Source organism: Taudactylus pleione, unplaced genomic scaffold (assembly GCF_031769625.1).
Source record: "Taudactylus pleione unplaced genomic scaffold, aTauple2 ptg000034l, whole genome shotgun sequence".
Lineage (NCBI taxonomy): Eukaryota > Metazoa > Chordata > Amphibia > Anura > Myobatrachidae > Taudactylus > Taudactylus pleione.
This window is the reverse complement of record NW_028284436.1, coordinates 1,207,257-1,231,918: the sequence shown is the minus strand read 5'-3', so window position 1 is coordinate 1,231,918 and position 24,662 is coordinate 1,207,257. Positions and strand designations below refer to the sequence as shown.

The window sequence follows — 24,662 nt, the reverse complement described above, 5'->3', positions numbered from 1 at the left end:
AACCATAACCTTTACATGTTAGGGGAGAGACTTAGCAGAGGGCACAGTACAGAAGAGGGCACTGACATAGTGCAGGAAAGCAGTTTATTTAAATACAAGAGAGGTTTTAGACAGACAGGAAATTGTGAATTTCTTTGAAGTGTGAATTTGGAGGAGTGGAGATGGAATGGAAACTCAAGCAGTTATGTATAGAGACGGCCATGGAGCCACGTAACAGGCCGACAGCAGAGGCAGTGGGCACAATAGAGTGGCATAGAGCAGACATCAGGCCATTGTGGAGATTTGTTACAGAACACTTCCTCACCCCATTAATGTGAGTCATCAGAATACACTGTGAGACTTACTTACAATTGTGAAATTTGTGTAGCACATTAACTTTAGCCATATACAAACTGTGCAGAGCGCCCCCTATATTGTAGAAAGAAAGGAAACATGACTGACTACCTCTCCAGGAAATATTTGGTCTCACATTCATCCATCTTGCCTATAAAAAAGCTTGTGGTGTGGTCAGTTCTTTCATTGTGCCTTGTGCTCTGCAACCAGAAGCTCAGTATGAACTCAGTGGTCCTGGACCAGTTGTGCAGTAAATGAGTAAGGAGGTAGAACTAAAATAAAAGTCTGTATTTTCTAGCCTTTAGAGTCTGGTGTGTGGCCACAACATTTAGAGAATGCCCGACTATGAGGCATATATTCTGGTTACTGTGTTCAGTATAACAGCATACAGTACTTCATCCCATACAGAATTAAGATGTGGTTATTTATGTATTTTAGACTTGATGAGTAGTACAAAACCTTGCAATTATACAGGACACAGGGGAAATATATTAAACCTTCTAAGAAGTGGAGTAGACAAGAGAAGTTGCCCATAGCAACCAATCAGCTTTGAGGTTGCATTTATCAAGTAGAGGGTTTGATACAACTCTCCCATAGTTCTATACCACTTTTACAGTGCGCAACAGTCCAATCTCCTACTACTGTACTCCGGAGGGTGACTGACATTGCCCTGTGAACGCCGGATTCAGTCACATCTCCTGCACCTAGCATTGAGTAGGTGTAAGTGCTTAGTGATGATAATGATGCAGATGTTCGTCATGTGGACACTGTTGAAATGTTGACATGATAGAATGTCAACAAACCGTCCCTGGTGATCTAGCGATGACTCACCTGGTCCTGACGGAAGTGATGTCTTCATTGGCATCTTCTGGGTCCAGCAGTCACATGATGAGCAGTTCCGACAGAGTCATCTTATGCTCCAATGTTCCGGCGAGTACTTTTCAGTATCCATAACCCGACCCAAATCCCTACTCCTAGCCCTCCCCCTAGTGCCTAATCCTAACTCCCCCTCAGCAGCCGAATCCTAACCTCTCCCTAATATCTAACCCTAACCCTAATGTTGACATTCTAAGAATGTCAGCATTTCACATGTCGTCACTCCAAGATGTCGACGTGGTAAACATGCCGGTATTTTGAGGATGTCGACGTGTTGCCAGTAGACTTTTCAACAATGTCAACATCATAACTGTCCTTTATGGACACGTATGGTGGCTGTCCTTTCTTGAAACACGTTATGTGGAGGCAGACATTTCTGGACACGTGTGGTGGCTGTCCTATCTTGACACACATTGTGTGGTGGCTGTCTTATCTTGGCACATGTTGTGTGGTGGCTATCCTATCTTGACACATGTTGTGTGATGGCTGTTCTATCTTCTCACATGTTGTGTGGTGGCTATCCTATCTTGTCACATGTTGTGTGGTGGCCGACCTTGTGTGGTGGTTGTCCTATCTGTCCCTCGCCCGCTGGTAATAGTCATTCCTACTCAATCCTGTTATATTCTGATAGTTTTCATTTGAAGAAGAAATATTAGTATGAGATGATAATGTTTGTGTGTAGGAATGGTTTGCTGGCATGCTTTTACATACATTTATATACATCTGTTTTAGTTGATGATATATTCTTGTTCTCTCTGCAGCTGGCATTATCATACTCTTATGCTCATGGTTGGATGCACTTTGGATGGAACTGTGGAGATTACTTTGCCAATGGAATAACTAATGGAGCTTCCTGGTATTCGCTCTCTAAAGGTGAGAAGTACTGTACTTATCCCCATATAGTATATGCATATCTGACCAGAGCCGGATTAAGGGGGGGGGGGGGCTCGGAGTACGCCAGGCCCGGCAGTGCTGGAGGAGAGTGTGTGGTCAGGCTGATGACTCCTCAGATCTCAAGTCTCAGTCAGTGATCCGAGGAGTCAGAAATCACTTGAACTGTCTGTTACTTCAGACTCCTCGAATCACTGGCTGAGAGATCTGAGAAGTCATCAGGCAGTTCTGCCCCCAACCCAGTGTTTAGCCTCTCCTCTACCACCCACGCCCAACAGCAGGTTCAAACAGGCTGTCAACACCAGCAATGGACCGCGGTCAGACTCCTCGAATCAGTGTGTAGCCTCTCCTATACTGCCCACGCCCAGCAGCAGGCTCAGGAGTCAGCACACAGCAGAAGCTGACAAACAGGCAGTCAGCACCAGCAGTGGACCGCAGTCAGACTCGGAGGAGCCAGCTGCCAGCGAGATGGCCTCTCTGAGGGGTCTATGCACTAAGCCTTGGAGCGAGATAACGGGGATGGAGATAAAGTACAAACCAATCAGCTCTTAACTGTCATGTGACAGCTAGGATCTGATTGGTTGGTACACATTAGTTAAACACCCATTGCCTCTCCCTAGTCGTCCTCTGCCTTCCCCTGCCATCCACTGCTACCCCCTGTCACCAACTGCCTCTCCATGCCACCAACTGCTTCTCCGTAGCACACGCTTCCTCTATAATTTGTTTAAGTAGGCAGGCCTGATGACAAGTTGCAGCATTGTTGACAAGGGGGAGGTCCGTAGGAGTGGGGGCAGGATCCCCTGTCATAAGTGCCCCAGGCTCCCTGAAGGCTTAATCCGACCCTGTATCTGACCTGTGGCAGGGGTGGACAAAATAATGTTGTTTTCAAGCGCCAATTAGTCAAATATAGGAATCAGCAGCAGGATCAATTGTAGAGCCAAGGAATATGGTGCATCCATTGGTATGACAAGAAAATATCCACTATATTTAGATGCCAGCAGTCTTCTATTAGGTGCATCTGGATCGTGGAATTTGCACATTGATATATTCTTACCTATTCTTCTGGAAGGTGCAAGAGACTCCTGATTTTTAGGGTAGTCTAGTCACCCCTGCCCCCAGGAGAGTGGGTGGATCTCCAGCATGCCACCCACTTTCTAGTGAAGTAGGCAGGATGTGGAGATAATACCAGGAATCGCCGGTCCATAGGGAGGGGGCGGGGCAAGTATGATGCCAATTGCCTAATGATGTAAAGTTTTGTGGGAGACAGTGACCCGATCATTTGTGTGAACAGTGCAGCATGTGACAGGGGCAGTGTGATGCGTGAGGAGGAGAATGGAGGTAACAGGATGCCACAAACTCAGAGTTATATTGTGGAAGGAGCTGGGTCTCCCAGCAGCGCAGAGTATATCAGGAAATGAGTTATGTGTGTCTGAGAAGAACAGGGCTACATAGGGATGGACTGGGGCTCCAGATCAGTCCTGGCTGCCCCCCTGTGCATGCGCCGCTCGCAAAAGGGGTGTGGTCTCGCCACAAAATGGGCATGGTTTACGTCTCAAGGGGGCGTGCTGCGAGTCACGGTGGCCAGGCCTCGTGGCACGCCCTCCTCTTTCAGTATCCCAGCCAAGCAGAGCGCCAGGAGGTGGAGTTGCTCGGCCAGAGTTTAACACAAGACCGGCCCATCAGGCTATCGACCCTTCTGGCATTTGCCAGAACTGCCAGATGGCCGGTCCGGCCCTGGGGCTGCATGTGACAGGGGCAGTGACTTGATGCGAGATGGGGAGGCAGCAGGATGCCACAGACTCAGAGTTATATTGTGGAAGGAGCAGAATCCCCAGCAGCGCAGAGTATATCAGGAGATGAGAGATGTGTTACTGAGGACAGGGTTGCAGGTGACAGGGGCAGTGACATGATCTGAGAAGGGGAATGAAGGTATCAGGAAGCAACAGACTGAGAGTCATATAGTGGAAGGAGTAGTAACCCCACCAGTGGTAACTACCGGAGACACTGCAGGTTTCAGTGAAAAGGGACCAGAGAAAGTCTTGCCCATGTAGCAAAGGGGCAGTTACTCCTACGGCATATTGTTTTCAGAAATTTTGACATTTCAACCAGGCCATGGAAAGTTACCCCTCCCGCAACTCCTGATCTCAATCAGCAACAATCGATTTACCGCCATAGTTACAAAAATTGTACCATATGGACCAGCAGAGTTCCATTGTAGCTTTTCTAATTTTAGGTGCAGACCATGTATTGATGGGCCGGAGTGGGAGGGGAGGGGGGGGGGCGGATTTGGTTTAGTTTTGCATGTAAGTGCCAATAAAGTAAAAATACAAAGGAAACGCAACAGCTGTTTTAATGTACCGCGAGTCTATTGCATTCTTTAAACAACTTTGGAATACTCATAGTTTCCTGTAAGTAATCGTCAAAATACATAAAAACTTGGCTGTTTGAGGTCATTGAAGGTTAAATTAAGCAAATGCCTAAAATAGTTCATGAGATTATTTCTAGAAGTATAAATTATTACAGACACTTTACATACTTGTGCTGTGCTTATAATACACAGCATTCCAGCCCGTATATTAATTATTCAGCAAGAAAGACTTCAGGACAACTTTGTTTTATTAATAGACCGTCTGTGCTAGCGCCATGGAGCGCATGTTTATATGCTAATAATTAGTTATGGTAATGTCGGTTGGTGGTGACTGCATTGCACGTTCGTAATGTAGGAAGAATTAACCCATTCATTCCAACTTTTTATATTTATTTAAGACTGGTACCCGAGTCACCATGTGTGCATACCGGGGCAGAGAGCCGCAAAATGGGCATAAGCAAATGGACAAAGTGCATGAGAAAGTGGGGAAACCATCCTAGGCCCCAAACAAGTGACAACTGAGATAGCAGCACCCTATAGAAGACTGTTACTGGCTATAAGGAAAGTAATAGCTTTTTTTTAAAAGGTGTCAAATGGCAGATTTTTTAATTTTTTATTAATGGCCTCAACAGCCTGTCCCGCATCATTGACACCCAGGGCCAAATTAAGGGGGGTAGCACTGGGGAGGAAGTACCGCCGGGTTCCCTTCGCTGAGAGGGCCCCCCGCCACCTGCAGCAGATCGGATCCTTATTACCGATCTGATCTACAGCGCGGGCAGCAGCCTCTAGTTTACTTGCAGCCACTTACACAGACGCCGGCACCGTAGAGCCGTGGTAACTACTGGAGATACTGCAGGTTTCAATGAAAACTAGGGTCCAGAGAAAGTCTTGCCCATGTGGTAAAGGGGCAGTTACTCCTCAGGCATGTTGATGGCATGTTTCATGCCAATGAGATGCAAAGTTGCAGCCTGTGTGTCACAAGCCATGGCAGCGTCTTGCCTCCTTCCGGCTCTGGACTTCCTCTCACTGGAAATGCACCGGATTCTGCTCCATTTGTTACTAGGCGCAGCGAGTGACGTGTGGTCTCAGATGCTGCTGATTGGCTCCCTCACCTATTTGTATCATCTGGACTTTTGCCACCTTGCCGGTTATAGCGCTTCTCATGTTTCCAGTTGCGCCCAGTCTCCTGTTCGTCAGTCGAGTTCCAGTATCCTGTTCAGCTGTGTTTACCCGCTGCCGTTTGTCCCATCCAGGCAGCCCGGCTCGCACGCTGTCTGCTAGTGCTGCTTGTCATCTAGGCGGCACGACATGCATTCTCTTCCTGGAGCGCATGCCAGCGTCCGGCGGCTAGTGTCAACCCGGCGACATTGGCCGAACCTCAGCGTCCAAAGTGCGCAGTCCGGCACACCATCGCCAGTGTCAAACCAGCAACATTTGTAGCACCTTAGCGTCCAAAGTGCGCAATCCGGCGCACCGTCGCCAGTGTCAACCCGGCCGCATTGGTTGCCCCTCAGTGTCCAAAGTGCGAAATCCGGCGCACCACCGCCAGTGTCAACCCGGCGACATTCGTCTCTTCTCAGAGTCTAAAGTGCACAATCCAGCGCATCACCACCAGTGTCAACCCGGCAACACTGGTCGCACCTCTTCACCATTGGGCATTTTACACCAGAAACTTACCAACCCTCAAGGCTGCCTCCACAGTCCAAAGGCTGCATCAAGCCCTCAAGGCTGCCTCCACAGCCGAAGGCTGCATCACACCCTTGGCCGTCAGGTCACGACTAGTCACGTCACACCCAGCCCGCAAGGCTGCTGCATGGCCGCATCCAGCCAAGGTATACCATCCCTCAAGGCTGTTGCAGGACTGATTCCCTATGGTCCTGCCCAAGCCTTAACACTGCGGATCTCAGTGACTGGTTGGCGCACAGGCTGCAGGGAAGATGAGGGTTGGAAATATGTGTATATGTGTATAGATAGATGTTTGTATATATATATATATATATATATATATATATTATATATATAATATTGTATATATTATCTATCAAAACGTTATTTAAAAAAACTTTGATTAAAAAATATTGTATACTATCTTTGTGAAATACATTTAAAATAAATATTGCTTCTTAGAAAGAATCTTTGATATTTTACCACCTGATTGTAATTGTCTCTCTAGTGATTGACGCTATGATTTTAATTTTAGGCTTTAGGGTCCTACTGTCTTAAGTGCCCTGGGCACCCCAAAGCCTTAATCCAGCTCTATTTACACCTCCACATACCTGTCCCACATAATTTACCCCTCCATATATCTGTCCCACATCATTTACACCTCCACATACCTGTCCCACATCATTTACACCTCCACATACCTATCCCACATCATTTACACCTCCACATACCTATCCCACATCATTTACATCTCTACATACCTGTCCCACATCATTTACACCTCCACATACCTATCCCACATCATTTACATCTCTACATACCTGTCCCACATTATTTACACCTCCACATACCTGTCCCACATCATTTACACCTCCACATACCTATCCCACATCATTTACACCTCCACATACCTGTCCCACATCATTTACATCTCTACATACCTGTCCCACATCATTTACACCTCCACATACCTGTCCCACATCATTTACACCTCCACATACCTATCCCACATCATTTACATCTCTACATACCTGTCCCACATTATTTACACATCCACATACCTGTCCCACATCATTTACATCTCTACATACCTGTCCCACATCATTTACATCTCTACATACCTGTCCCACATCATTTACATCTCTACATACCTGTCCTACATCATTTACACCTCCACATACCTGTCCTACATCACTTACACCTCCACATACCTGTCCTACATCATTTACACCTCCACATACATGTCCCACATCATTTACACCTCTACATACCTGTCCCAAATATTATTGACCCCTTATTGAGCTTCTTAGATAAATTCAGCTGCAGTTTTCCTACTATAAATATTATGATTTTTTTCTCTCTGGTCTGAGGACATGTTGGACGAGGGGGGTTTACACGTGCGCTCCTGTATGTGGATACATGCTGCGAGGGGAGGAAAAAAGGGGGGGGGGTTTGTGGGAGAAATGTATGTATATATGATGGTGGGGTGAGAGGAACGGGGTGGGGGGGGGGAAAAAGGGGGGGGGAGGTGACAGGGGAGGTTAGGTGGGAAAGCGGAATATGGGTGGTTATGTAGTAACAATAGATGGCGTGTATTGGTGTTTGTCTACTGTGTAGGTGTTGTTGGTGTGTAATGAAAAGCCAGACACTTGAGATCGAATCCAACCTGTTTATTGGTGAGTCACAGTGCTCCCCAGGCGGTATCGTGAATGAGATTGGGGTTGAGTGGCGGGTTTAGTGATTTCCTGGTCAGGGAGTTGGTGGGCCCTTTTATGGGGCTCCTTTCCGTGCGGCCCTTACTTCTGCACGTCCCCTCTGCTGGACCTATGGTCACAGTCTTAGAGGACCAGGATAGTGATGATGTCTATGAGACAGTCCCGTGAAGTGGCAGTGGCGGCGTCCCGCACTGATGTTGTAGTTACCTACCGGTAGGTTGCAGTCTCTAGTCCTTGTACAGATGTGGGGTACTCCGGTATCGGTCCGGTGGTCACTGGCACCCTGCGAGCCCGCAGGGTGTGCCGGACGGGCGCTCGTCACTGCTTTGTGATAGGGGATGATGCGGCGGTCCGCGTTCATAATTCTGTGCCACCTTGCCGTGGAGTTGATGATGGGGTACAAGGTGGGGTAGTGCAGTAGTCCTGCGCAGGGGTGTGTTGCCTCCAACGCGTTTCGGCCTTAAGCCTTCTTCAAGGAGCCCTGGGCACCCCAAAGCCTTAATCCAGCTCTATTTACACCTCCACATACCTGTCCCACATAATTTACCCCTCCATATATCTGTCCCACATCATTTACACCTCCACATACCTGTCCCACATCATTTACACCTCCACATACCTATCCCACATCATTTACACCTCCACATACCTATCCCACATCATTTACACCTCTACATACCTGTCCCACATCATTTACACCTCCACATACCTGTCCCACATCATTTACACCTCCACATACCTATCCCACATCATTTACACATCCACATACCTGTCCCACATCATTTACATCTCTACATACCTGTCCCACATCATTTACATCTCTACATACCTGTCCCACATCATTTACATCTCTACATACCTGTCCCACATCATTTACATCTCTACATACCTGTCCTACATCATTTACACCTCCACATACCTGTCCCACATCATTTACACCTCCACCTACCTGTCCCACATCATTTACATCTCTACATACCTTCCCACATCATTTACATCTCTACATACCTGTCCCACATCATTTACATCTCTACATACCTGTCCCACATCATTTACACCTCCACATACCTGTCCCACATCATTTACACCTCCACATACCTGTCCCACATCATTTACATCTCTACATACCTGTCCCACATCATTTACACCTCCACATACCTGTCCTACATCACTTACACCTCCACATACCTGTCCTACATCATTTACACCTCCACATACCTGTCCTACATCATTTACACCTCCACATACCTGTCCTACATCATTTACACCTCCACATACCTGTCCCACATCATTTACACCTCCACCTACCTGTCCCACATCATTTACATCTCTACATACCTGTCCCACATCATTTACATCTCTACATACCTGTCCCACATCATTTACACCTCCACATACCTGTCCCACATCATTTACATCTCTACATACCTGTCCCACATCATTTACACCTCTACATACCTGTCCCACATCATTTACATCTCTACATACCTGTCCCACATCATTTACATCTCTACATACCTGTCCCACATCATTTACACCTCCACATACCTGTCCTACATCATTTACACCTCCACATACCTGTCCTACATTATTTACACCTCCACATACCTGTCCTACATCATTTACACCTCCACATACCTGTCCCACATCATTTACACCTCCACCTACCTGTCCCACATCATTTGCATCTCTACATACCTGTCCCACATCATTTACACCTCCACATACCTGTCCCTCATCATTTACACCTCCACATACCTGTCCCACATCATTTACACCTCCACCTACCTGTCCCACATCATTTACATCTCTACATACCTGTCCCACATCATTTACATCTCTACATACCTGTCCCACATCATTTACACCTCCACATACCTGTCCTACATCATTTACATCTCCACATACCTGTCCCACATCATTTACACCTCTACATACCTGTCCCACATCATTTACATCTCTACATACCTGTCCCACATCATTTACATCTCTACATACCTGTCCTACATCATTTACATCTCTACATACCTGTCCCACATCATTTACATCTCTACATACCTATCCCACATCATTTACACATCCACATACCTGTCCCACATCATTTACATCTCTACATACCTGTCCCACATCATTTACATCTCTACATACCTGTCCCACATCATTTACACCTCCACATACCTGTCCCACATCATTTACATTTCTACATACCTGTCCCACATCATTTACATCTCTACATGCCTGTCCCACATCACTTACACCTCCACATACCTGTCCCACATCATTTACATCTCTACATACCTGTCCCACATCATTTACACCTCCACATACCTGTCCCACATCATTTACATCTCCACCTACCTGTCCCACATCACTTACACCTCCACATACCTGTCCTACATCATTTACACCTCCACCTACCTGTCCTACATCACTTACACCTCCACATACCTGTCCCACATCATTTACACCTCCACCTACCTGTCCCACATCATTTACATCTCTACATACCTGTCCCACATCATTTACATCTCCACCTACCTGTCCCACATCATTTACACCTCCACATACCTGTCCCTCATCATTTACACCTCCACCTACCTGTCCCACATCATTTACACCTCCACCTACCTGTCCCACATCATTTACATCTCTACATACCTGTCCCACATCATTTACATCTCTACATACCTGTCCCACATCATTTACACCTCCACATACCTGTCCCACATCATTTACATCTCTACATACCTGTCCCACATCATTTACACCTCTACATACCTGTCCCACATCATTTACATCTCTACATACCTGTCCCACATAATTTACACCTCTACATACCTGTCCTACATCATTTACATCTCTACATACCTGTCCCACATCATTTACATCTCTACATACCTGTCCCACATCATTTACATCTCCACATACCTGTCCCACATCATTTACATCTCTACATACCTGTCCCACATCATTTACATCTCTACCTACCTGTCCCACATCACTTACACCTCCACATACCTGTCCTACATCATTTACATCTCTACCTACCTGTCCCACATCATTTACACCTCCACATACCTGTCCCACATCATTTACATCTCCACCTACCTGTCCCACATCATTTACATCTCTACATACCTGTCCCACATCATTTACATCTCTACATACCTGTCCCACATCATTTACATCTCTACATACCTGTCCCACATCATTTACATCTCTACATACCTGTCCCACATCATTTACACCTCCACATACCTGTCCCACATCATTTACATCACTACATACCTGTCCCACATCATTTACACCTCTACATACCTGTCCCACATCATTTACACCTCTACATACCTGTCCCACATCATTTACATCTCTACATACCTGTCCTACATCATTTACATCTCTACATACCTGTCCCACATCATTTACATCTCTACATACCTGTCCCACATCATTTACATCTCTACATACCTGTCCCACATCATTTACATCTCTACATACCTGTCCCACATCATTTACATCTCTACATACCTGTCCCACATCATTTACACATCCACATACCTGTCCCACATCATTTACATCTCTACATACCTGTCCCACATCATTTACATCTCTACATACCTGTCCCACATCACTTACACCTCCACATACCTGTCCCACATCATTTACATCTCTACATACCTGTCCCACATCATTTACATCTCTACATACCTGTCCCACATCATTTACATCTCTACATACCTGTCCTACATCATTTACATCTCTACATACCTGTCCCACATCATTTACATCTCTACATACCTGTCCCACATCATTTACACATCCACATACCTGTCCCACATCACTTACACCTCCACATACCTATCCCACATCATTTACATCTCCACATACCTGTCCCACATCACTTACACCTCCACATACCTGTCCCACATCATTTACACCTCCACATACCTGTCCCACATCATTTACATCTCCACATACCTGTCCCACATATTATTGACCCCTTATTGAGCTTTTTAGAGAAATTCAGCTGCAGTTTTCCTACTATAAATATTATGATTTTTTTCTCTCTGGTCTGAGGACATGCAGAGCAAAGAACAGTAATATGTCACTGCTCAGTAACAGTATCCATGCCCTGGATGCAAGGTAGCTGTCAGATACTATTCATTTCATTACAGAGGCAGCACCGTCTGGTTTGACCACTGCTTTGAATGGCTGTGAGCAGGAACAGCCAGCAGATCGCTAGAGGAAATCACTGCTGTGATATCATTAAATAACAATTAAGAGTTAATAGATGTAATAATATTTGCAGTCATTTACAGCTGTGATTTCTCCTGACATATTTGCTGCAGGAAAACAGGGAAAGTGACACCGCTATAAGGTGTCAGTGATGCAGAGTAATCCTAAGTAGCTGCAAGAATAGCAGTGCATTCCAATTACTTTACTCTTACAATTAAACCACTTAACTGGCTACTATTATTTTCCAAAAAAGCCCCCAAAATTGTCGATTTTTTTTATCATCAAATAATGTAAATAACAGCTATTTAAACCTGATTCATTCAATATATATATATATATATATATATATATATATATAATTGTAGAAGGTCAGTCCCGTTTACTCAATGCATGTGGAGTGGAAGCCTGGCGCGCAACCCAATGGCTCTCATTGCGAGGGAGATGGGACAGATCTTGAAGAGGAGGACTAACCGCTGGGAGTGATGTATGTATGGTAGCCGAGGGGGACGTAGCGACGTGGGGGTGGGGGTTGGGGGAAGAGATGAAAGAGCTGCAAAGACAGGGCAGAGTTGGGGAGGGTGTCAGTGCTGGAGAGAGTGGAATGGGATGGGGCGGAGTGGGGGGCAATCAAAGGTATCCACTATACTATAACATAATATTATATATATATATAATATATACACGCATTATACACACAGTATTTATAATTGTACACTATGGAAATGCTTATTGCAGGACTTCACAGTCCTGCAAGACAAACCAGAGCAGCAGCAGTGGGTGGGTGTTCCGCATGATGCCTGAGAGAGGGGCCACTGGGTGGGGTGGGGGTGACACTGGGGACTACCTGATCACTGTGATTAGCCGTGATAAGGACACTAGGGATGGAGCCGTGGCTTCAGTCAGCCGCAGCTGCCGGGTGATGCTGGGCTGCCTGATCACAGTGCCAGATGGGAAGTGTCTTTCAAGTGCCCAATCACTGTGGGCAGAGCCGCAGCTTCACTGTGGGGGTGCTGAGGAGCTGCCCCCACAGTGTAGCCACTTTGGCCAGCAACGATTGGGACAAACTGGAAGTGGAGCCGCGAGTGCAGAGGGGCCGGAAGGTCCCTCTGACACTGGCGGCTGCTGGAAGATTGTGACCACGCGAGCAAAGTAGTTAAACTAAAGGGCAAAAAAAAAACGGGATGCATGGGCGGACTGGCCATAGACCTCACAGGGAGTTTTCCCATTGGTCAGACTGTTATGGGGCCACTGAATTCAAATTTATTTTTCTGTTTTTTGTTTTTAAAATATGTGACCTGACCCACCCAACGGGAGTCGGCCTTGGCATATTAACGGCTGAAGCCGACATGATTTGTTCGTGGCGGTTGACCTCTCCCCAGGGACCAGCCACCAATGACTGTGCTCTGCAGATCAGCCCATCCCCTCCTGATCCCCGTGCGTCAGGTGCTGGATAGTAGGGATGTGAGTTGAGCAGCACAGGCAGTGTCTCAAAGCCAGGGTCACACACACAGACACACACTGACTTCCTGTGGATCTATTCTGTGGATGATGGGATTGCGGCTGCTGCTGCCCCTCCCAGTCGCTGCAGCAGATGTCATCCGTCTCTCCCCATCCACCTCCTGCAGACCCCTAGAGACTATCTTCTCATTCATCATGAGTTAGCCAGCTGTGGACACCAAGCATTTCCAGCCGCTGGGTGAGTGCCTCTGTGGAATTCCGGGGTGTGCATGCACCTGGGGACTGTTTTTTCAGGAGATGTGGATACTCTTCCAGGGGTGCGGGGGGCTCCCCAAAATTTTGTGAGCCTCCCGACACCCCCGGGAGAGTAGGTAAGTATGATTCACCTTTGAGGATTAACAGAGTGGGTCCCAGCCAACAAGACCTCCCCTCCTCAACATTTAATTGACTCCTCCTCTCTCATAAATGGGGTGAGGGAAATACATAATCATCCAAACATACAGGGCACATATGAGGATCCCTTTATCAAACTAACAGAAACACATACTCAAAGCCGTAACTAGACTTTTTGGTGCCCTGTGCCAGAAAGAGCGTTGGCGCCCCCCTAATTTTTCAAAGGGACATAATGCACCCAAAAAAGGGCCATGGCCTCATGGGGAAGGGCCAGGGAAGAGATAGGAGAGGCCAGGAGATGCTGGGGATGAAATAAGAGGAAGCTACAAGCAAGAATGATAATAAACAGAAATTTGACAGGCCCAAACAGCGCCCCCTGACCTGTGGTGCCCTGTGCGATGGCACCGGCCGCACTACCCTAGCTACGGCCTGCATATAATATTTAGATTACCAGCAATCAAAGTACAATTGTGATTAAACTAACTCACGTATACTTATTTGGCATTCTCGTACTCTAGTCTGCAGAATACTAACTAACGAGTGGCAAGTTATGAGAAAACGTACCTTATATAATAATGTAAACCAAAATACTGGCTAATTTTACTAATCTATAGGAAACAATGACTTAAAATACTGATGTAGACTAGAATAACTATGAGCACCTAAACAGCAGGGCGAAATGGTCGTAGGCTTCACTGGTAGATGTATGCAATTTGTTTTGTCCAACACGAAACAGGAATTGGGCAACAAGGGTTCAAGTTAGAGATGAGCGGTTCAGATTCTGTGGAATCCGAACCGCTCCGAACATTGGGGATCCGAGTCCACCCGAACCCTGTTCGGGTGTTCACCGCCTGACTCAGATCCCCGTTCAGGGCCGAATGGCGGCCGCCTGATGTCGGATTCTCACTAGAGAATCCGACATCAGGGCTCCTATTGTGTAGGGCTGTGATAGCGCTCTGCCCTACACAGACACAAACACACAGCCGCCAGCGGCAGCTGTGTGTTTGTTACAGCAGCCAATGAGAGTCACACAGACTCTCATTGGCTGCTGCACGGAGGGAGCCGGCTGGAGCTCACACATGAGCTCCGTCTTCCGGCTCCCTCCTCAGCGTGTGACAGCAGAGCGGACGGCGCGGCAGCAGGGATACAGGTAAGTTTTGTTTTTGTTTTTTTTACTTGTGCAAGGGCCGGGGGCGCTACTGGGGGGGTCTGCTACTGGGGGGGTCTGCTACTGGGGATGCGGGGGGGCCATACTACTGGGGGGGCCTGCTACTGGGGGGGGGCTATACTACTGGGTGGGGCCTGCTACTGGGGGGGTCTGCTACTGGGGGTCCATACTACTGAGGGGCCTGCTACTGGGGGGGCTATACTACTGGGGGGGTCTGCTACTGGGGGGGTCTGCTACTGGGCATCCATACTACTGAGGGGCCTGCTACTGGGGGGGGCTATACTACTGGGGGGGGTCTGCTACTGGGGGGGTCTGCTACTGGGGGGGCCATACTACTGAGGGGCCTGCTACTGTGTAAAAGGGTCACTACTGTGGACATTGTGTAAAAGGGGCACTACTGTGTGTCGTAACATAAATAAGAGACACTACTTTATGGTGTAATGTGAATCAGGCCCTATGTGTGGTGTAATGTGAATAAGATTGTGCACTGTGACTCTTTGGGCCATAGCCCACTACGTAAACAAGTACTGTGATTCTGCTGGCCGTACCCCACTGGGTGGGTGCACTACTTTTCATTTCTGCCACTGTATGGTGATCTTCCATGCCGGTCTCCACACAGTCTGTTGGACAGGGGCTATGGCCAGAGAGCTGTTACATGAGCTTGTCATCCAGAAGTGGTCAAGCTACAAGTCTGGGGTGCTACTGTATTATCATTATGATATTCTGTATGGCATCATCTTGATGCTCAATGTACTGTATTACATTCAATGCAATGCTGTCTGTACCTAATGGCAGATAGTGAGGATAGATGGAGGCAGAGATGGCTGGGTCAGTGACAGCAACACTCAGAGGTGGCCTGGGTCCCATAGCAGCCTCATTCTCTGCATCTACTGTCTGAGATCTGCTATAAATTGGACAGGTGCATAGGCATATACTGGTTGTTGAGTCTGCATCCAGGTCTCCAGTAGGATTCTGTCAACAGTCTGGACTGGAGTTGGATCCCCGGGGGAATGGACAAGTGTGTATCCGTCTTAGGTGATGCAATGTCATATCAGATGAATAATTAGCTTTATCCATTGTTTCTAAATTAAAAACTGCAGATAAAATGGAGGGAGGTGTCTGAAAGGGTAAGGGTGACAGGCCAAAATTTATTATATAGTCCTTACCTGAAGATGTTATTCAGATTCTTTTTTTTGAAGATGTTGCTGTTCAGGACCTTATTGGAAGATATAATACAAAGTTCACATCAATAGTCATTATCCAAAGTCGCCTAAATAAAGCAGGAACTACTCAGAGAGAATCAATGTAGGACCACAAAATGGCTGCCAGTTGCTGGGAATCCTTTATATAGGGCTGTGACCTGCATTGTGACATCACAATGCATGCAGGCATCAGCTAGGGACGGCTGTAGCTTGGATCAGCTCTGGGCCCAGATGCCCTGCAGCAGCACTGAGAATAGAAAATCTGGGGCTCAGGAGATGGCAGTGTAACTCTGTACAGGGAGAGGGTCGGGGGCCAAGAGGCAGGCACAAAGATGCTCTCTGTGTTGTATGGCTGTCAAGTTGACTACTTGCTAGCATGTTTGTGTTGGGGCACCTACAGTTTAAATTTGAATGAGGCCACTCTCAGAATTTTTTCCAGGACCACTTTAAGTTCCCAATCTGCCCCTGTTAGGAAGTAATGTGTGTTGTAGTTTTACCTTTTTGGGGTACCAAGAAAGAAGCACTCCACCTGCCTTAAGAACAGCTGCACACATGGGGCTTGAGTCTGAGGCAATGGTCACAGTTGCTATTAGGGAGCACGGTTGGCTGTCTAATCCAGGCAGGGGTCTAATGACAGGTGTCGAAATCCCGACGCCTGTCATTTTACCTATGCTGGGAGCCCGACGCCTGGTATACTGAATGAAGGTAATCAGGGCGCGGACAGCCACGGGGGGGGGGGAGGGTTAGGTTAGGGGCTCACTGGGGGCACTTAGGGTTAGGCACCCTCCCCCGGGAGAGTTAGGGTTAGGCTAGGGGAAGGGGGGGTGAGGGTTAGGCACCTCCCCGGGAGACTTAGGTTTATGCTGCGGGGAAGGGGGGGTTAGGGTTAGGCACCCCTAAGGGAGAGTTAGGGGGAGGGGTGGGTTAGTAATAGTTAAAAATACTTACCTGTCGGGATCTTCACTGCCGGTCTTCCGACGTCGGCGGTATTTCATACCGATCCCGTTAACTGGGAGGGAGCTATTCAGATGCAGGGAGATGCACCATATTATGAGTGTGTTATGGGAGTGTTGTGGTTGTGTCGCGTTACTGGTCGCAAACTCAGGCGCTTAATCGCTCCCATTGGAAGCTGTATGCATGTGAGCGTCTAAAGACGTACAAAGTGGGTGCCCAAGTCCTTGTACATTCAGAAGCACATTTGTACACCAGAGAAAGGGCTGAAACTAGAGTAGCATGCAACTGCGACAAAAGACCCATGGAAATGCACTAACCCATGGGTCTTCAACCTTTGGCCCTCCAGCTGCTGAGGAACTACAGATCCCAGGATGCCCTGCAACAGTTTTAGCATGCTTTTATATCAAAATGGTGGCAGGGCATGCTGGGATGTGTAGTTCCACAGCAGCTGGAGGGCCAAAGGTTGAAGACCCATACACTAACCCATTGGAGGTTTTACAGGTAGTTAAAGTTATGTCCATAACTCATGGCTCCAATGATGTGTCTGGGAAACATTTAATTAACTCCTGACAACCTGTTTCTCTGTGTCATAGAATTCATTAGAACATTGCGCACATTATTGCTTTTCTTGAACTCCTGCGGCTTGGGAACCCATTCTCTCCTTAGTCCTTGGTCTCCATACCACCCTGGCCTCAATCCTCCTACAGTGCCATGCAGTGGCAGATTTGACCTAAGGGCTGCGAGACTGCAGCCCCCCCAGTAAAATCCTCCACTATATATTCATAGAACAATTTATGGCTTTAACTATGGGCATCCCTAATTTATATATATGCTACAGGCAGCAGTACACTAATGTTTTATAACCGATACTATCCTGTCCCGGGGCTGCAATTAAGGTATACTAAAACTATGCTGGTCTGCACTCATCAGAGGGCAGCAATTAATTGATTTAATGTTCATTTTATTTATGCCTTTTTAAATCTCCTTTACCAGACACCTATTTTTCTGAAAAGTAATGGATAAAGTAGGTTGGATATGAGGAAATGCAGTTACTGGGTTGAATAAGTACTCATGTAGTGCATATCCACTCATAATTCCTAGGGTATCCCCAGAGAAGTCCTGTCCTGCCTCTCCTGTACCAAATATAGTACAGCCAAATATAGTACAACAGATACTCTGTCCCAGCGCCGGCTACCCGCCGGCACTGCTTACCCGGCGCTGGGAGCAGACACAGCATCCCAGCGCCTGCTGCCAATGTGTCCCGCTGGGGGACACATCACTACTTACTGTGCTGATGCTGATATCAGCCACTTGATCCCAGCACGGCTTTCCACATCAGGTCGGAGCACCTCGCATCAGGGCGGAGCGCCCCGTGCGATTGCACAGGTCGCCCGCCCCTGGAAACGGCCCTGCCTGTACCAAATAAAGGCCCTCATTCAGAGCCGTACGCTCTGAGCAGAGCGCACGCTCTGAATGAGGGCCGCCCTCCATAATTATGGAGCGTCCTCCTGGACGCTCGTATAGCTGTGGGTCACCACCCACAGCCTATACGAGCATGCAGTTTGATGGCCGCGATTGTCTTGACCATCGCCACTGCGAGCCGGAGCCTGCGGTTGAGTTTTTCAACCGCAAGGCCCGGAGTGATTTTGGCTCTATCAGAGCCAAAATCACTCCCACTGACATCACTAGTGATGTCAGTGGGCCGGCTTCTGACGGTAGGCGTTCCCGTGGGAACGCCCCGTCAGAGAGGCACGCCCCCGGCACGCCCACCAAAGGGGGCGTGCTGTCAATCAACATCGACAGCACGCCCCTTTGAACAGACACAACGAGCGAAGGAAAGTCCTTCGCTCGTCGTGTCTGGCGCATGCGCACGACGGAGCTCCCGCCGTCGTGCGCATGCGCAGTGCACAACATCGACCCACTTGCGAGCGGACAGCCGCTTGCGAGTGGGTCTGAATCAGGCCCAAAGTCCTGTCCTGCCTCTCCTGTACCAAATAAAGTCCTGTTCTGTCTGTCCTGTACCAAATAAAGTCCTGTCCTGCCTCTCCTGTACCAAATAAAGTCCTGTTCTGTCTGTCCTGTACCAAATAAAGTCCTATTCTGCCTCTCCTGTACCAAATAAAGTCCAGCCCTGCCTCTCCTGTACCAAATAAAGTCCTGTTCTGTCTGTCCTGTACCAAATAAAGTCCTGTTCTGTCTGTCCTGTACCAAATAAAGTCCTATTCTGCCTCTCTCCTGTACCAAATAAAGTCCTGTCCTGCCTCTCCTGTACCAAATAAAGTCCTGTCCTGCCTCTCCTGTACCAAATAAAGTCCTGTCCTGCCTCTCCTGTACCAAATAAAGTCCTGTCCTGCCTCTCCTGTACCAAATAAAGTCCTGTTCTGTCTGTCCTGTACCAAATAAAGTCCTGTTCTGTCTGTCCTGTACCAAATAAAGTCCTATTCTGCCTCTCCTGTACCAAATAAAGTCCAGCCCTGCCTCTCCTGTACCAAATAAAGTCCTGTCCTGCCTCTCCTGTACCAAATAAAGTCCTATTCTGCCTCTCTCCTGTACCAAATAAAGTCCTGTCCTGCCTCTCCTGTACCAAATAAAGTCCTGTCCTGCCTCTCCTGTACCAAATAAAGTCCTGTCCTGCCTCTCCTGTACCAAATAAAGTCCTGTTCTGTCTGTCCTGTACCAAATAAAGTCCTGTTCTGCCTCTCTCCTGTACCAAATAAAGTCCTGTTCTGTTTGTCCTGTACCAAATAAAGTCCTGATCTGTCTGTCCTGTACCAAATAAAGTCCTATTCTGCCTCTCCTGTACCAAATAAAGTCCAGCCCTGCCTCTCCTGTACCAAATAAAGTCCTGTTCTGTCTGTCCTGTACCAAATAAAGTCCTGTTCTGTCTGTCCTGTACCAAATAAAGTCCTGTTCTGCCTCTCCTGTACCAAATAAAGTCCTGTTCTGCCTCTCCTGTACCAAATAAAGTCCTGTCCTGCCTCTCCTGTACCAAATAAAGTCCTGTCCTGCCTCTCCTATACCAAATAAAGTCCTGTCCTGCCTCTCCTGTACCAAATAAAGTCCTGTCCTGCCTCTCCTGTACCAAATAAAGTCCTGTTCTGTCTGTCCTGTACCAAATAAAGTCCTGTTCTGTCTGTCCTGTACCAAATAAAGTCCTGTTCTGCCTCTCCTGTACCAAATAAAGTCCTGTCCTGCCTCTCCTGTACCCAATAAAGTCCTGTTTTGCCTCTCCTATACCAAATAAAGTCTTGTCCTGCCTCTCCTGTACCAAATAAAGTCCTGTTCTGCCTCTCCTGTACCAAATAAAGTCCTGTTCTGCCTCTTCTGTAATAAATAACGTCCTGTTCTGCCTCTCTTGTAAAAATGTAAGTCCAGCCCTATCTTTACTGTACTGAATAAAGCCCTTTTCTGCCTCTCTTGTACAAAAAAAAAAAAAATTTCTTGCCTCTTCTGTACCAAATAAAGTCCTGTTCTGTGTTTCTGCTGTGGTTGATTTTAATGTCAGGTGTGCAGCTTACAGTATGCCCAGAAAATGACATGTGTAGGAGGTGGACTATCCCATGCAGCACTTTCCACCACTCTTCAGGAAGGACATTACTACTGTAAGTAATAAGCCTGGATGGAATTAGGGGTTGTGGCCCTCAAAATCAGTCTCTGTTTCTATTTCATTATCCAGAATAAAGTCCTGTTCTGCCTCTCCTGTACCAAATAAAGTCCTGTCCTGCCTCTCCTGTACCAAATAAAGTCCTGTTCTGCCCCACCTGTACCAAATAAAGTCCTGTTCTGCCCCACCTGTACCAAATAAAGTCCTGTCCTGCCTCTCCTGTACCAAATAAAGTCCTGTCCTGCCTCTCCTGTACCAAATAAAGTCCTGTTCTGCCCCACCTGACCCAAATAAAGTCCTGTTCTGCCCCACCTGACCCAAATAATGTCCTGTTCTGATCCACTTGTACCAAATAAAGTCCTGTCTCTCCTGTACCCAATAAAGTCCTGTTCTGCCCCACCTGTACCAAATAAAGTCCTGTCCTGCCTCTCCTGTACCAAATAATGTCCTGTTCTGCCCCACCTGACCCAAATAAAGTCCTGTTCTGATCCACCTGTACCAAATAAAGTCCTGTCCTGCCTCTCCTGTATCCAATAAAGTCCTGTTCTGCCTCTCCTGTACCAAATAAAGTCCTGTCCTGCCTCTCCTGTACTAAATAAAGTCCTGTCCTGCCTTTCCTGTACCAAATAAAGTCCTGTCCTGCCTCTCCTGTACCAAATAAAGTCCTGTCCTGCCCCACCTGTACCAAATAAAGTCCAACCCATCATTAGTGCCGCCTGTCTGACGGGGGTCTCAGCCGGGTCACGCCCGGGATGGGCGCGTGAACATAATCCCGGGTGCGACACAGCAATCTAACGGAAAAGGGGTATAAGTAATAAGCCTGGATGGAGTTAGTGGTTGTCCCACAAAATCAGTTTCTGTTACCAATTGATTATCCAGATGCCAAAAACCAGCTTTGTTCTAATAAAATAGACTTTGCACAACAAAACTGATTTTGAAAGCTTCAGAATAGGTGTTATGCCACACAGTAAGGACATTTTGTACAAAAAGAAAATGTTGTAAGTTACAAAACTCAGTCACTTGTGTTACCAAAAAACTTTTGTATGAGAAAATCAATGTTCTGTATTACATAAGTGATATTTTGTTGTTGCAGTGAAATAAGATGCCTTACAAAATAACGCTTTTCTACTAGAAAACACAAAATTTTAAACACTGATTTAACTCATTTGGACAAATAAACCACCCCAGCAAATCTGCACTAATATTACATTACATCACACTTGCCTACTTTTGAAAAAGCATTTCAGGGAGACTGTGAAAGCAGCACCTATGAGCGCGGCGGTAAAGTGGGCGTGTCATAATAATGACTTATATCCACATGTAAATGAGCCCCAAAGCAGTTAGTAAGATCTACTTGTTGATGAAAACACACTGATAATTCTCAGAATATACATGTAGCCATAGGGATCATTGTGCCTTATAACCAATGCAGGGAAATTATACTAATGATCCCATTTGAATGTATATATCTCTGCTTTTTCTTTTATATAACAGTGTCATAAGGGGGTAAGGTGAAATGAGGGAGATTGCTAGACTCTTCAGGGAGACAGGGAGATTGCTGCTATTTCAGGGAGTCTCCCTGACAATGAGGGAGAGTTGGCAAGTATGCATTACACCCAATATTGCACCCTATTGCTACCATGCCCAGAATTCTGCAGACCGCCCATACACACTTACCGATGGACAGATACAGTCAGGTGCATAAATATTGGGACATTGACAGAATTTTCATATTTTGGCCTCTATTCACCACCACAATGGCTTTGAAATGAAACAAACAAGATGTGCTTTAACTGCAGACTTTCAGATTTAATTTGAGAGTAATTACATCCAAATCAGGTGAACGGTGTAGGAATTACAACGGTTTCTATATATGCCTCCCACTTTTTAAGGGGCCAAAAGTAATGGGACTATCAACTCAAAAGCTATTTCATGGACAGGTGTGGGCTATTCCCTCGTTATTTCATTATCAATTAAGCAGGTAAAAGGTCTGGAGTTGATTCTAGGTGTGACATTTGCGTTTGGAATCAGTTGCTGTCGACTCTCAATATGAGATCCAAAGAGCTGTCACTATCAGTGAAGCAAGCCATCATTAGGCTGAAAAATCAAAACAAACCCATCAGAGAGATAGCAAAAACATTAGGTGTGGCCAAATCAACTGTTTGGAACATTCTTAAAAAGAAAGAACGCATCGGAGAGCTCAGCAACACCAAAAGACCCGGAAGACCACGGAAAACAACTGTGGTGGATGACAGAAGAATTATTTCCCTGGTGAAGAAAAACCCTTTCACAACAGTTGGCCAAATCAAGAACACTCTCCAGGAGGTAGGTGTATATATGTCAAAGTCAACAATCAAGAGAAGACTTCACAAGAGTGAATATAGAGGGTTCACCACAAGATGTAAACCATTGGTGAGCCACAAAAACAGGAAGACCAGATTAGAGTTTGCCAAACAACATCTAAAAAAGCCATATAATTCTGGAACAACATCCTATAGACAGATGAGACAAAGATCAACTTGTACCAGAGTGATGGGAAGAGAAGAGTATGAAGAAGGAAAGGAACTGCTCATGATCCAAAACATACCACCTCATCAGTGAAGCATGGTGGTGGTTGTGTCATGGTGTGGGCATGTATGGCTGCCAATGGAACTGGTTCCCTTGTATTTATTGATGATGTGACTGCTGACAAAAGCAGCAGAATGAATTCTGAAGTGTTTCGGGCAATATTATATGCTCATATTCCGTCAAATGCTTCAAAACTCATTGGACGGCGCTTCACAGTGCAGATGGACAATAACCCGAAGCATACTGCAAAAGCAACCAAAGAGTTTTTAAGGCTAAAAAGTGTAATGTTATGCAATGGCCTAGTCAATCCCCTGACCTGAATCCGATTGAGCATGCATTTCATTTGAAGAAGACAAAATTGAAGGGAAAATGCCCCAAGAACAAGCAGGAACTGAAGACATTTGCAGTAGAGGCCTGGCAGAGCATCACCAGGGATGAAACCCAGCATCTGGTGATGTCTATGCGTTCCAGACTTCAGGCTGTAATTGCCTGCAAAGGATTTGCAACAAAGTATTAAAAAGTGAAAGTTAGATTTAGGATTGTTTAGTTTGTCCCATTACTTTTGGCCCCAACGGTTTCTATATGTGCTTCCCACTCTTTAAGGGGCCAAAAGTTCCAAACGCAAATGTCACACCTAGAATCAACTCCAGACCTTTTACCTGCTTAATTGATAATGAAATAACGAGGGAATACCCCACACCTGTCCATGAAATAGCTTTTGAGTTGATAGTCCCATTACTTTTGGCCCCTTAAAAAGTGGGAGGCATATATAGAAACCGTTGTAATTCCTACACCGTTCACCTGATTTGGATGTAATTACTCTCAAATTAAATCTGAAAGTCTGCAGTTAAAGCACATCTTGTTTGTTTCATTTCAAAGCCATTGTGGTGGTGAATAGAGGCCAAAATATGAAAATTCTGTCAATGTCCCAATATTTATGCACCTGACTGTATCTGGTCCATCGGTAAGTGTGTATGGGCGGTCTGCAGAATTCTGGGCATGGTAGCAATAGGGTGCAATATTGGGTGTAATGCATACTTGCCAACTCTCCCTCATTGTCAGGGAGACTCCCTGAAATAGCAGCAATCTCCCTGTCTCCCTGAAGAGTCTAGCAATCTCCCTCATTTCACCTTACCCCCTTATGACACTGTTATATAAAAGAAAAAGCAGAGATATATACATCCCAATATTTATGCACCTAACTGTATGTCTGCAGACATATCTGTCCATC

General features: G+C 46.5%; 1 protein-coding gene across 2 annotated transcripts in view; it reads left to right on the top strand.

Moving 5' to 3' along the window:
* The window catches only part of CPN1 (carboxypeptidase N subunit 1), a 91,127-nt gene that overhangs the window by 49,531 nt on the left and 16,934 nt on the right, over nt 1–24,662 (top strand). For both annotated transcript variants that reach the window (XM_088452157.1, XM_088452158.1), the window contains exon 5: nt 1,971–2,082. In XM_088452157.1, coding sequence (XP_088308283.1) covers nt 1,971–2,082 — 112 coding nt within the window. The remainder of the gene's footprint in view (nt 1–1,970; nt 2,083–24,662) is intronic.